Consider the following 15,458-nt stretch of genomic DNA (forward strand, 5'->3'; position numbering starts at 1 on the left):
AACACACATATCATGTTGAAGGATGCAAGTTGTGGACCTAAATCAGATGTAATGCATGTAGATGTATAAATTAGAAAGAAATGAAACTGCTTTAAAATGTATTAGGTTTTACATAAAAATATGTGTTCTTAACAGATTTGTTTCAACTTGATATTTGCATAATAAATGGCATTAGAATGTTTAGTTTTAAACAGATAGCTATATTTCAATTTTTTCAATTTTAAGCTATATATATATATATATATATATATATATATATATATATATATATATATATATATATATATATATATATATATATATATATATACATACAAGTATACTTCAATTTATTAAAGTTCATGCTAGTTAATACTACAGTGTGCTGTTGCATTCATTAACAAAGTTGTAGATACTGCAATATATACAGTATAATACAGTTTATTATAGTTAGTATGGTTCAAAAACGTACTATTATTTACTATAAATACTATTACAACTTCTTATTTCATGTGGGTTGAATCGTATCTTTAGAACCATATAACATGATTGAAAGCAGCTCCTAGATAACTCATAACTGTTTCTTATATAAGAAACAAACAAGAGAAGCACCCAGCACAGTCCTTAGCTTAGTATTGAACATATAGATAATTATTAAAAATCATAACTTACCCTCTGATTGCTCGAGGCCTCCAACAACGTGAGCTGCCCTGTGTCATGACAAACAGAAACGCCCCATCTCATTGGCTGGCTCTAGCCAATAAACTGGCTTTGCTGCTCTTTTACTGGTATGTACATTTCCACAGAATTTATTATTTTTAACAAGAATCTCTTCAGAAAAGAGTTTAAATAAACCCTAAATAATAAAATAATCGTGGGAAATGATTATTTTGCACCTCAGTCCTGTTGGCTGCTGGCATTGTTCATTGGTCAGGCATCAGCCAATCAAACAGCTTTACACCAGCCCCGCCCCTCCCCTGCCCAGCGCTGCTCACGCCTCTGCATCTGCGAGTGCACAGATGAGTTCTGCTACAGAGATCGCGGGAGATGTGTTGCAAAAGTCAGAGCGCGGGAGATTTGTAGTTGTACTGACGAATCTGAGAGGTTGTGAGTGCCGACCTGTGGTTGTAGAGCGAAGATGCAGTCAAATTTGCCGTGCACACGTGTGTCTGTCACTTTGTATTTGTGAATGACATTTTACAAATACACAACTATTAATCTGCAACTTCCAATTTAAAACACAAGTGTGTGGATTGTTGTGTGTGTGTGCAAATCGAGGATTTCAGCTGTTCACATCAGAGCTGTAAGTGTACATTTCAACCTACACATACAAATATTATTATCACAAGTGCTCACATTTACATTTGCAAGCTCTCAAGTATTGCTACTGATTTACTTTTATACTATTGGCTCATTTCAAACTGGAGTAAATGTAAATTGTAGATCTGTGCTGACTTGAGCTGCTTACTTTCAGATTATTCCGAATCATTTGATGAAATGGTTAACTCTAGAATTAGAACACAAAACATTAATGCATCTGTTTATTTGTATTTAATGTTGTTAATTTAATACAATTACTTACTCCCAGGGCCATATATATTGAAGATGATATTTAGCTGCACCATGTTGGATGTTTCGTAACATCTAATTTTTACAAAGTAAAAACGCTTAACCTCCAACCTGGAGGACTAGGACATACATACAATACACTACAGACAATTTAGCTTACCCAATTCAGCTATAGCCTGTCTTTGGACTTATGCTGGAATCCAGAGCAACCAGAGGAAACCCACGCCAACGGGGAGAACATGCAAGCTCTATACAGAAATGCCAACCAACCCACCTGGGGCTCAAATCAGTGATCATCTTGCTGTGAGACGACTCTTCTAACCATTGCGCTATTGTGCCATCCAATTTAATACAATTACGAAACACAAAACCATTCTGGTTATTTCTATCTTGAAACTCCATAGTCGTCAAAATGACCACATGCATTTCAGTCTCCACTACATTTCCCTGTGTCTGTAAAAATGCATGTCTCTGTTGCCTAGCAACTTCCTGCTAACATGAACATAACTTTACTTTAAATGTTTTTCAAAACAACTTATTCAGTGCCATGAAAAAATCTTGCTCTCTTGCTTGTGAAGTAAAAGTGTTGTGTGTAGTTTCGCGAGTGGTGTAGTAACTAGTCCAAATTACTTAGCTGTATTACCAAAATGATTGCATTTTTAGGGTAATGACTTCATAAAATATGATGACAAACATTGAAAACTTTCTTCTAATATCTCAATAGAAGCTTTGAATTTAAATATGATGTGCCAATATGCTGTCTCATATGAGACCGATATGGCCATTCTAGTTATTGTAGAATTTTGGTAGTTCCAAAGTTAAAACTGGTCAGTTCTGTACTATGACTATATAACTACTGTGTACTGCTATTAACTACCTGCAGGAATTTAAGATTATGAACTGCACGTTGCTCATGTACCTCTATCAGGGCTGGGGAGTAACAAAATATTACCATGTATTTTAAATATAAAATATAAAAGTAAATGTATTTCAATATAATTAAATTTCAGATAGGTAGTAATGCGATTACAGTTACATCGGAAAACATTTTAACATTTTTGAATACCAAAGTAATTACTGTGAATCTTAATGTAATTTCTTCACTTACATTTTAAGTAAACATGGAGATTTAAACCAATATGGCAATTCATAGTAGTACTGATGGTCATGGTATAATAATGTTCAACACAAAAAGCCATGCTTTTGCTGCATTCTCTGCTGGAATTACGAACAGTATTTTGCTTTTAAATCTGAAAAAGGACACTACCCACTCTATGCCTACCTGGCTGCAACTAAATTTGTATCTGCATCAAAGGATGTAATGTTCAATCTAAAAAAAAGCATGAAATACTTCATGGTCTTTGACATATGTTATCCAGTAAATCTTTTTTTCAATTCCCTCATACTTTAATGTAGATTTGTTAATGTTGTGGTTGTTTGAAATAATTTCAATAAAAAATGAAACTGAATTGTCATAGAATTTACTTTGCTTTCATTTAACTGTTCCACGTGAATCATGCATGGTATAATTATTTATAAAGTCAAATAATAGCTTTCTGTGATTTACAGATGAACTTAGTATTTCATTCATTAAAAATATTGGTGCAGTAATGTGAGTTCATAATCTAATTTGTTGTGAACAAATGATTCTTTTGAGTGAATCAATTTTAAATTAATAATTTATTTTGTTTAACAAAACCAACTTGAATGAATCACAAACTGGATAGATCGGAGTGTGTTTACTTAAAGCATTGTTAGCAAATTGTGCTTGTTAAATTACACTAAAATGTAACAATATTACTTGTGACCATTGTTGCTTTGCCTGTCAATTTTGGCTCAGTGATTCTTTTGTGTCATTTGCTTCTCTATAGAGAGAATTATTAGTGATTAAGTTAGGTCCACTTGTTGAACTAATCTATTATATAATATGGAGAACTGTATCAGTTGTTTTGGATTTGTTTGACGAGTTTATATTCATTTTGATACAGCATGGGGTTTGTGTTTTTAAAACAAGTATTTTGTAATCGGTATTGAAATACATTGTATAAATAATAACCTTCCCAGCCCTAACCATTAATGAGTTCTGTGTAGGGGCGTGATTAGGGTTTAGATTTTAAGAAGACGTTTATGGATGCATTTAGTAATGCCATGGTAAATGCAAGTACTTTAAATGAAATGACAATACATCAATCTATAGTTACAACCCAATATAAAGTGTGACCGATTAAACTATTGTAAATCAGATTATTTTTCAGATATCATTCTGTCATGACTTATTTATTATGCTAACTAAAAGTGAACAAAATTAACCAAAATAATTTTAAACAAAGGCAAGTTTATTTAGATAGCACATTTCACACACAGTGGTAATTCTAAGTGCTTTACTTAAACAAGAATAAAAGAAACAAGAAAATAAAAACAACAAAGAATAAAAATGATTAAAAACAGATAAAAAAAAAGTTTAAAATGTGTTAAAAGTTTTAAAGGAATGAAAAAGAAAAGAAAGACATACTGTAATAGTGCGATATGTCGGACGTAGCATAGTGCTCATACAGTAAAGGCCCAGCTAAACAGATGTGTTTTCAGTCTTGATTTGAATGTGCCTAAAGTTGTAGCACATTTCTGGAAGCTGATTCCAGCAGCAGGGGGAGTTGTACCTGAAGGCAGAATCCCCCTGCTTTGACTGAACTCTTGGAATTGTTAATTTACTTGATCCTAATGATCTGAGGGATCTGTTGGGTTTGTATTCAGTCAGCATATCTGTAATGTATTGAGGTCCAAGGCCATTTAGTAAATGATAGACAAGTAGTAATACTTTAAATTCTGTTCTGAATATAACTGGTAGCCAGTGTAAAGACTGTCCTCAGGTGATGTGCTCTAATTTTCTGGTTCTGGTCAGAATCCTGACAACAGCATTCTGGATGAGCTGCAACTGACTGACTGACTCTCTTTTTGGTAAGGCCAATGGGGAGTCTGTTACAGTAATCCACGCTGCTGCTGATAAAAGCATGAACAAGTTACTTTAAGTCCTCCCTGGAAACAAAGCATCTAATTCATGCAATGTTTTTTTTGAGAATTTTAGATAATTCAAAGCAATTACATTAAACCCATGTCTGCTGGTTAAAGATTTATCATTACTAATATTCATAAAGGCCTATCTGTGTTCAACTATCTATAAATGAAGCATTAAATGTGTTTTTCTGCAGAAAACATGACCTGATTGTGCCACTAATAGCAACACTACACCACAACGTCAAAAATAACCCAGAAATATGCTGTGAAACTGACAGATTTTTGACAGCAGCGCAGTCATAAAGAAATAAAGCGGGAAGTTACTCATGTTTTGAAAACTGTTTTATCTGGATCTACAAGGTGAGGAATCTGTATGTGAGTTTTACACCTCTGAAACGGCACAACCGTGTGAACCCATGTCAAAACATGAGTAATTTATACCTTTAACTAATTTGCATTTATTACAGATTTACTCCTAACCTGCAGCCAGTTTGTTCACAGCTCAGGTCCTTTAACCACATTTCAGCATGCAGTCTGATACAGCAGCCATATGGTGTCCAGAAAAGCATTAACAGCCTCTAATAATATAGCACAGATCTGCTGTTCACTCTCCAGGGTGTCTGGACTGAGATGGACAAGGAAAGAGCTTGAGGAAAAACCTCAAAATACTGTATAAAGCCTCACAGTGAAACCCCAGCCTTGGTCTTTCATCTGTAGTTTCAACACAATGTCAGACCAGAGCTTTACTGATGTGTTTCCTCAGATATAAAGAATGAAGACACAGGTTTATCTTCTGATTGTGAATGCTTCAGACATTCAATTAGTTTGTGAACACGTTTAATAGCTTGTCTGATTGTGTGGCTTTCACCTCAAGCTGATGGCAGCGCGTCACAAGCTGTTGTAGCTCTGAAGATAGGAAGAGCATGTAAACAGACACGCTCCTATAATCACACAAACGCTCACGGCAGAAACCTACGTGACTTTCAGAACAATATTTGTCACAATATTCATGCTGAGAATGGTGAGAATTGTTTTTAGCACATTTAGATTCCCTAAAAATAACATTTCATAGATTTAACAAGGACTGAACTTTTGAAATAAAAAATAAATTGAGACACATTTGTTGATTTTTTTTTCAGCAGAATTTACTGTATAACATAAAGCCTTGTAAGCATATTTGTAAGACACATTAGCAGTAGAAACACACACATGCGTGTGAAATCTTCTGTGACCACAAAGAGAAAAGATGAAAGAAACTCTTGACTTACATTGAGGGCTCTCTGGAATAGTGTTTGTCCCATGACGTTTGCCAGCATTCGGATCAGAGCAGCTCCCTGAAGAAGCACAGTAAAAACGCCTTCAGTCATAGATTCACATTTACATCTGCTGTCCACATATATACAGATATCAACAAAATAGTTTGAAGCTTTATGAACAGAATAACAATCTCAAATGATGTTGATAACCAGAGAAACTCATTTAAAATCACAAATAATCCACATAATGCTACTGCTTTCAAAACATTGCTTTTGCTGCTTGTTCAAACTCATATTTATGCACTAGATATCGCATACGGGCCCTGAGCATGAGTCAATACAGCCACCACATTTGTACAGTGCTCACAGGACAAAAGTCATTCAACAGCACTTAGTCAAGACTATGTGAAAGCCAACGTGAAGATGCTGGACTTTAGTGCTGTGTACAGGTGTAGTAATGAGCAAACAAAGAAAACAAAGCACTTCATAGATAAGATTTAGTTTGATGCCTAGGCCCTATTGGAATTCCTCCATTTATTATTATTATTATTATTATTATTATTATTATTATTATTATTATTATTATTATTATCAAGAATAAATCACATTTTTTAGGGTCCAAACATGCTTAAAAACGGAGTCAATTTTGCTCGTGTGACAAAAATGTACACTTGTTATGGGTTTCTAAAGTGGGTGTGCCAAAATGTTTGGGTGCAAGGTCCCTTTCATTGCTGCTTGCAGCTTAAATTTAACTTCGACATTTTATGTAAAAAAATATTAATGCATTAATTTCAAATGTTTTAATTACATTTTATTAATTTAAATTAAATCTAAATTTTATATTGTGCATCACAACAACATAACATTTTTAAAAAATAATTTAAAAATAATTTGTGTTAGCTATGGTTCATTTAAGATAGGACTTTATGACACTTGTCCTGCTGCTTTCTGCTATCTTATAAATCTGTATTTTTCTTTTTACTCTGGGTGACTTTGACATGCTTATTTGACAGAATCTTATTCCCATCCGTCTGTGTGATGCGTGTCACTTCCTGTTAGCTCAAGGGCTCATGGGATGTTTTGTGGGAGGAAGCGATGAGGCTCAATGTCACGATCACTGTAGTTTGACTGACAGAGTTCATAATGCCTCAGGACCTGAGGGGAAACGGGGAGGGGCTTGAAGAAGAGCAACAGCCAATCACAAACTCGCCTTGAGTTGATTGACAGCTGGAAGGAGAGTTGATTTCTGAGTGGCTTTTTTCTGCGTCTGATCTCTGACAGAGGACCAGATTTTCTCTTAAGTGCTTCCTGTGCCTTTAATGGCCTTTAGATGTCGGAGATGAGAGGATTTATTTGGGTGCTGGAGTTATTAACAGTAAAAAGTGTTCCAGTGAGAAAGAGGTAATTAAATAGATGTCGTCTGTTTTTTTTTGTGCCACTAAAGTCCCCAGAGTAACGAAACCTCACTATCTCTTACAATGTAACGGCTTCTGTCTTCGACTTACTTAAAAACAAGCTTTTAATTAAACTGCTTTTCATGCCTATGTGAAGAGGCTTATAACAGCGCCACTCCATTTACTATTCACAAAGATAAACTGGGAACATTTTAGCAGGAGAAAATAACAAGCAAACTGAGGTGTTTACTGGACTTAATAAAAGATCAAGTTTTATCAGTGTGGTAAAGGCCTCACACTTAATAAAAGGCTGATTTAGACCAGCGATACTACTGTTTTGCAAAGTCATTGTTTCTCTTCAACCTCTTCAACTCATAAAAAGGAAAGTAAAACATGGAATTTCACTTTACTTTTACTACAGTTTTTAGCATAAACTTGTTCAGATAAATATTAAAGGTTTACAGCAGGGGTGTCCAAACTTATTGGACCGAGGGCCAGATGCAAAAAAAAAACATTGTCCCGGGCCAAATTTTACATACATCACACAGACACGCATATATATATATATATATATATATATATATATATATATATATATAAAATTGAAGTCAGAATTAGCCCCCCTAAATTATTAGCCCCACTGTTTATTTTTTCCCCAATTTCTGTTTAACGGAGGGAAGATTTTTTTTTCCACACATTTCTAAACATAATAGTTTTAGTACCTCATTTCTAATAACTGATTTATTTTATCTTTGCCATGATGACAGTAAATAATATTTGACTAGATATTTTTCAAGACACTTCTATACAGCTTAAAGTGACATTTAAAGGCTTAACTGGGTTAATTAGGTTAACTAGTCAAGTTAAGGTACTTAGGCAAGTTATTTTATAACAATGGTTTGTTCTGAAGACTTAAGGGGCTAATAATTTTGACCTTAAAATGGTTCATAAAAAATTCAAAACTGCTTTTATTCTAGCCGAAATAAAACAAATAAGTCTTTCTCCAGAAGAAAAAGTATTATCAGACATATTGTGAAAATGTCCTTGCTCTGTTAAACATCATTTGGGAAATATTTAAAAAAGAAGAAATAAATCATATATATATTTATAGATAGATAGATAGATAGATAGATAGATAGATAGATAGATAGATAGATAGATAGATAGATAGATAGATAGATAGATAGATAGATAGATAGATAGATAGATAGATAGATAGATAGATAGATAGATAGATAGATAGATAGATAGATAGATAGATCGATCGATCGATCGATCGATCGATCGATCGATCTTGCTTAATTGAATGCATGTAATAGCGAAACCCGGTGGTTATTTATTGAATTACGTTATTTTTTTGTATAGTGGGCAAGATTCTATTGATATTTCTAAAAAGCCTCGCGGGCCGCCACAAAACTGATTGCGGGCCGCAGACGGCCCGCGGGCCGTAGTTTGGATACCCCTGGTTTACAGTCATTTCCATCATGCAGATAAAGCCTGTAGGAGCCTATGAGAGATTCTCTTGCCTTCTTATAGGCGATCCAGTCAAAGACTCTGTCAATGTCTGTGGCTTCAAACACTTGCTGAGAGATTGGGTGAGAACTGGCCAAACCGTCCAGCAACATCACCTCATGAAGGACATCAGTCAGAAACCTCTGCTTCTCCTGTGGATTAGAGACAGAGAGACATCTTATTGGGTTATTTTACAGCATCAAATGCATAAAACGTTCTCACACAAGCTTCTGTTTTACTTTCAAAAGTGAACAAAACTTTGATCGGCTTTATAAATGAAATTAGAAAGTGTTTCTTGGAAATCCAGCTCATATTTCTCACTAGTGAAGCTTTTGTTATCCATTGATATGAAGTAACATTGACTGCTGTTGAGAATCAACTGGATTCACCCCTGAGAGAAACTCTGCTGCTGCATCAAATCTCTCCCTGTAGGATTGGCTATGAAGACAGGTAGTTTTGGGTCAAAGAAAAAGACCTTCATCATTAACTGTGTCTGTGGATCAAAGATTCTCCATATCTAATACAGTCACATGAGGAAATACTGACTGTACCCGGTTATTTCCCGTTTAAATAAAGTCTGAATAGATTAGAACTGATAAAATTATATTATAATGTGAAACTTCACCACATTGAGGCTATTTAAATAAACAAAATACCACGGTACTACCGTTTTTTTTCTTTGAATTATCTGCACAAATAACAAACACAGAAGATTATAAAATAATAATAACTGAAAGTCACTGTTAATATTAAATGCTTAATATGCTGATAATTTTTAACCTTAGTTTTGTTCTGCATTTAAAATCAAAAACACCATCAATGTAACACCACAATCTCAAGTATTTCAGTAAAACGTGACACTGTCTTCCAGTTAGTCATTTAAAGGTGGCTTTTTGCCAGTTGCCGTATATGAAAACAGATTAAATATGAATAACATGAATTATATATGAAAGCATTACACTGCAGGTTCATCTTCTGCACATCTTCATAATGGAGCCTCTGGCAAAATCTCTGCTGACTGATCAGATTCAGAACGACTCTTTATGTTATTAGTATTTTCACATCTACGTATGTATTGTTTGACCAAGAGAAAGCCAGCCAGATTCTCAGCTGTTATAAACATGTCTCAGTTTGATGCTCCAAATGTTTTATTACACCTTTATTCCTCCATCATTATGAATAATTCTTGGCCATTAAAGCTTTTGGCAGCTTGATTAAAAATCCCACTGAAGACATTAATCCAAGAGAGCAGGATATTTTAATCAAGGGATTTGAGCTCAAACAAACAACGTACGGAAATGAATCAAGAAACAAATGTTCATCAAAAGCGCTCATGGCTTTATGTCAGTATAATGCAGCGTCTTTTATTAACCCAGTAAATCCTGTTCACGTGTGTGAGAGATTCTGCTCAAAGCAAATTAATGAATTGACATGAGACATAAAATAGACTCACATGAAAGTGAGAATACAAATCAATACAGGGAATATTGAGCTGAAAATGTTGCGTGAGTTTTTACCTCATCAACAGATGAAAGTGTAGATAAAAGTGTCTGTTGGTGACAGACATGAGCTACTTCTTTTTGAGGTTATAAAGGCAACATTTTATTCAGTAGAATCAAACCTGAGGTATAATTATCTTAAGATATGTCTAAAATATTTAAAAAAACTGAAATATGCTGCGACTAATGGACTGCTGCAATAATTTATCCCTCATTTTCAACTTCAGAGGGAAGATCTTAAAAAAGTAGTGCTTTTTGAAACCACCAGTGTCCTGATTTCTGAGACTATTTATATCATTACTTACTTTAAGTGATCTTGTAGAAGAGAACAGTATGTGACATCTGTCTCTTTAATGTTTTCTGACAGACAGTCAGAATGTGCATGTATACTGTACATATAAACAAAGAAAAGCATTCATGTTAATTTAAAACAAGCAGTATAGTGACTATAAACACAGATAGACAGACAGACAGACGGACGGAAAGAAAACAGCTGGTGGTTTAGAGCTGATTTTATGCAAGTCACGTAATGTGCACTTTTAAAACGTGTGCAATGAGAAGAGCTTCCATCTGGCCCATATGTGCTCCCAACAAGGTGTTTACGTCCAATGATGCTTCATTTAGATCCTGCTTATTAACGTCTCAACATCATCACCTGTTGTAAAAGCACTCAAACTTCCACACTGATCGACCACTTTAAGGTCAGCAGCATGGGAGCAAAGTCTGATGGGAAAGCTAAACCTCTCTGAGAGCACCTCTAGCATGATAGATATGTGAATGAGGCAGAAAACAAACAGTCCAGCAGTTTTGAGCAGGTGAAGGGACCTGGAGGCTGATTTAATGACCTATTACAGTCTATTGTCAAATCCGTTCACAACATTTCTCAGTGCATTTGAGAGTTTTCACTTCTGGTTTAGACTCTTTCCTCCTGAAATGAGCAATATTAGCCATATTTAGGAAGGGAAATGCTTGCAGTCATCCTATAAGCGCAATGAAGTGTTTCCATCAAACTCTATCGAACGTGAAACCCAATTGCTCACTGAAATGACATCCCCTAAATGGTCTTTCTGCCCGGCTGATGCTCCATAACTAAGGTGCTCTAAAGCAGAGAGCTGTAAAATACAGGGGCAGACCGGATAGAAGGTCATTATGTGAGCAGAAATCTCTCATGCATTAAACAAGGACACCATATTGATATACATATGGCATTTTAGTCATAATAAAGACAATATATTTATTAGAATATATATTTTTTTACATTTAAAAATATAATAAAATGCTTTAGATTGCTTTATTGCTGAAACTTGTATACTCTGTAAGGAAATCATTTTTAATTATCTTTAATGAAGTGCATGCAAGTGTACAGTCCCTATGCACTAAGGGCATGTCCAAATCCAATTTTGTTATTTAAAGAATGAGAAAAGCGACTTGGTGCATGGTCTAAAAATATAGTCCTTATTCGCTTAATGAGTTATGGGTGTGTTGGGGCATTAAACCAATAATTTCTTGTAGTTGTTTTGGTCAAGCCATGTCGCATTTGCTACTTATATGGAAAAAATAACGCAGAAAAACTGAATGCTTCACTAGCAAGAAAACAGCTTTAATTTTGCACATAAGCAGATCAGAAATAGCCCCCTGAAGTGAAAAAGGTGGGGGAGGAGGTATCGGATTTTATATTTATGTAGACAGTATCAATATTTTTCATTTGAATTATTATTTTTTTTTATATTTAAAGATTTTTGTGTGTTGCTGGGCATCCATGTTTGTGTAATAGGCAATGTTATATGCGTTATGGACTGCCTATAATCGCATATCACTAAAACACTCAAAAAAATGGATAACTGACTTTACACAATTTTTAGTTGGTCATTGGTATACTGTTACGGAAGGATGGTGACAACGGGGTAGAGGATCCACATGCAGCTTAATTAAAGAGTAGTCGTACAGGCAGTGGTCAAGCACAGGTAAACGTGTATATTCAGGCAAATCCAGAAGCGTAGTCAGGACACAGGCAAATGGTCAATATAGCAGATAACGTAAATGAAAGAACAAGGCAATGGTCAGACATGGAAAAACTAGACTAGAAGAATGGTTCATAATGTTACAAGTATAACTGGAACTGGAACAGGTGTGTGTATGTGGTGGCTGAAGGGAGTTGCAGTTCATTTTGGGGTAGAATTATAGTCCGAGTGAAAGTAAGTGATCTCTAGCGTTCTATAAAGGGTTACGACAAGTACAATCCAATTTTAATCGCCTGACTATTGTTATATGCCAACAATGCGTCTTAACACACCTTATTTTCAGACCAGGGCACAAATGCATTTGCTATTTAAATAATGTGCCACAGAACGGGTAGAGATTGCTGCAAAACACTACAGCCAAAAATATGAAATAATAAACCTACCAATATGAAATACTAAGAAATCCATGTGTCAGTAGTAAAACAGTTATGTGCTTGTTTAACTCGACAAATATAACAAGAGCAATAAACTCTGGTAAGACCATCTGACCAATAAGTTAACTTAAGTTAAGTATAAGTTGTCTGGCTTATGATGATCTTCACACTACTGTAGCTCATGATAAAATGAACACACTAACTCATAATAAGCAGGAAATACAGATTTCATCATGACTACTGATTCACAGCAGAGAGTGTCATAAACACTGGAAAACTATCTCCATTATTTTCCATTCCTTTTTTGTCATTGAACGAGTGAAGCTTTAATAGCAGAATTGCAGGCCACTAAATCAGGACATGAATATAATTATGCTAATTTCTAGCATTAGGTTCAAAGAAAAGCAGATATTTTCATCAGGTTGCGTTTTAATAGCAAACCTAAATGTGGATTTTAATTATGAAATGTAATTGATTCTTTAATGTTGAACAGTTAATAAACAGTGAGTGTGCCTAATCAAAACGAATGCTGCATACAGTAAGCTATTCATGAATTAAACTCATGGTCAAAATACACTTAAAATATAATACCCACATTCTAATTATGAGAAGGGCCTTCAGAGGAACAGCTGGTGGCTATGTTTATTGCATCACCCTTCAAAATGAGGTTTTAAAGAACAAGGTTGAAGTCCTTTTCTTGCTCAATGACTCCAGAAAGTCTCATAAAATATTAATAATGTTCACATATAGGCTGTATCTGAATCCCCCTTCACTGTAAAAATTGCACTCAGAAAAATTATTCAAAGATGATTCCTTGAATTTACTTACATTTTTGAAGTTAAGTGGTTGTGAACAATTTGTTTGGGCTGGATTTAGACAAACAAATTAAGTTAAACATTACTAAATTTAATTTGTTTGCTTAAATTCAACACAAATAAATTGTTTGCAACAATTTTGCACACAACATTTTTTTCAGTGCATGGTTTCACATGTCCCAACACAATTCAGTTAAGTTATTTTAACTAATTTAAGTGGAGCGAACATAAAACAATTAAGTTGTCCAAAAAAAATCTCGAGAATTTTTTTTTTTTGTTTCAGCTCATTTTAAATAAGTAGTTTAAACCAGCAGCAAAAAAAATCAAAAATAAAAATGAGCGTTAATTAGTCCAGTATTTTACAGAGCTGCCATTTGTATTGCTGTTTGAAACCATAGTGGATGTTCTAATGAACTTAATCAGTCCCACAATGCACAGCAATTAAGAGTGTACAACCGATGTACACTCATTCATTTTCTTATCGGCTTAGTCCCTTTATTAATCTGGGGTCGCCACAGCAGAATGAGCCGCCAACTTATGTAGCACACGTTCTATGCAGCTGATGCCCTTCCAGCTGCAACCCATCTCTGGGAAACATCCATACAAACTCATTCACACTCATACACTACGGGACAATTTAGCTTACACAATTCACCTGTGCTGCATGTCTTTTGACTTTGGGGGAAACCGAAGCACCCAGAGGAAACCCACGCGAATGCGGGGAGAACATGCAAACCCCACACAGAAATGGCAACTGACCCAGCAGAAGCTCGAACCAGTGACCTTTTTGCTGTGAGGCGACAGCACTACCTACTGCGCCACCACGTTGCCCGGTGTACACTGAATGGTTAGAAAATACTTAAAATGCTCTGTCCAAATCCTACACTCAAAAAATTGATTACTGCTCCTTGTTTAAACTACCTGTTTAAATGAGCTGAAACAACACATTTTTTGTAATTTCTTTGACCAATATATTTGTTTCATATTCAGTCCACCTAAATGTGTTAACCATTAATTTAACTTAAGCATTTTGTGTTAGGACAACACAAAGGAGTTGTGTTGGTCCAACTACCTGGTTATAAAATTTGTAGTTTTCAGCATGCTTCGCGTAGGATTGAATTTAGAGAAAGAAATGTTGACAATAAAAGTAATCTTAGGTGTTTACAGGTAATAGAAAGACTTGTTAGTTTAATTTTTGCTTCATTTTGAAGATTTAGAAGATTTTCATGTAAGGCTTTGAGTTTTGAGAGTTCCACCTTGCAGAAGCATCCATGCTGTGGGTGTTGGCAGCTTAATTAGCAAAAATGCAGTTTATTGCTTTGCTCACTGAGTTTTAACTGTCCTAAAAATAGTTCTGAGAACAGTCTCAATCAACTGTAAATGTAACTCGTAATATGCTTAAAATGGCTCTTTTAGTTCATTTAGGATATCTTGAAAATATTTAAGAGACTTTAAAATGTGACTTTTGTATTTATTTGTGTATAGCTGAAAGAAAAAAATCTTCAGCACTGACCCGGTAGGCAAAAAAAAAGTAGGAAGGCCTAAACCAAGATGGCGAGACTGCATTAGCAGTGACGCCAATGTTTTAGGAATAAGGAATTGGTGGGCAGTTGCCAGGGACAGAGAACATTGGTGGAAATTACTTGAGGCAGCCAGGATTCAGTAATGGATTGGATGGAATGGAATGGAATGGATTGTCGCGCTAAGAATGATGATGATGATGATGATAGCTGAAAGTTTGCAAATAAATTGTTCTTAAATTATTGAATTAACATTTGTATACGTGAAATTACTTTGTTTCATTACTTTGTTTTCATTACAGCATTTCATTACAAGTGTTACATTTCATTACAAGTGTTAAATTACTGTCACAGGATCTGACCGAGAAGTTGAAAATCCAATCTGCCTAAGGGATTTATTTGTCTGGAAAAAAAAGGCATCCTTGCACACAAAAATGAATAAAAGTGTCCCCCCCTTTCTCTTTATCACCCACCTGCCACTACATTTTGCTATCATCCCCATCCACC

The 15,458-nt window shown here is 34.9% G+C and overlaps 1 protein-coding gene across 1 annotated transcript in view; it reads right to left on the reverse strand.

The window, feature by feature from the left end:
- trhde.2 (thyrotropin releasing hormone degrading enzyme, tandem duplicate 2) overlaps nucleotides 1-15,458 on the reverse strand; it is a 211,446-nt gene that overhangs the window by 80,477 nt on the left and 115,511 nt on the right. The window contains exons 6-7 of the mRNA XM_685797.10: nucleotides 8,737-8,874; nucleotides 5,829-5,894 (exon numbers count right to left, since the gene is read on the reverse strand). Coding sequence (XP_690889.3) covers nucleotides 5,829-5,894; nucleotides 8,737-8,874 — 204 coding nt within the window. The remainder of the gene's footprint in view (nucleotides 1-5,828; nucleotides 5,895-8,736; nucleotides 8,875-15,458) is intronic.

The sequence above is a fragment of the Danio rerio genome, chromosome 4 (genome assembly GCF_049306965.1).
Source record: "Danio rerio strain Tuebingen ecotype United States chromosome 4, GRCz12tu, whole genome shotgun sequence".
Taxonomy (NCBI): Eukaryota; Metazoa; Chordata; class Actinopteri; order Cypriniformes; family Danionidae; genus Danio; species Danio rerio.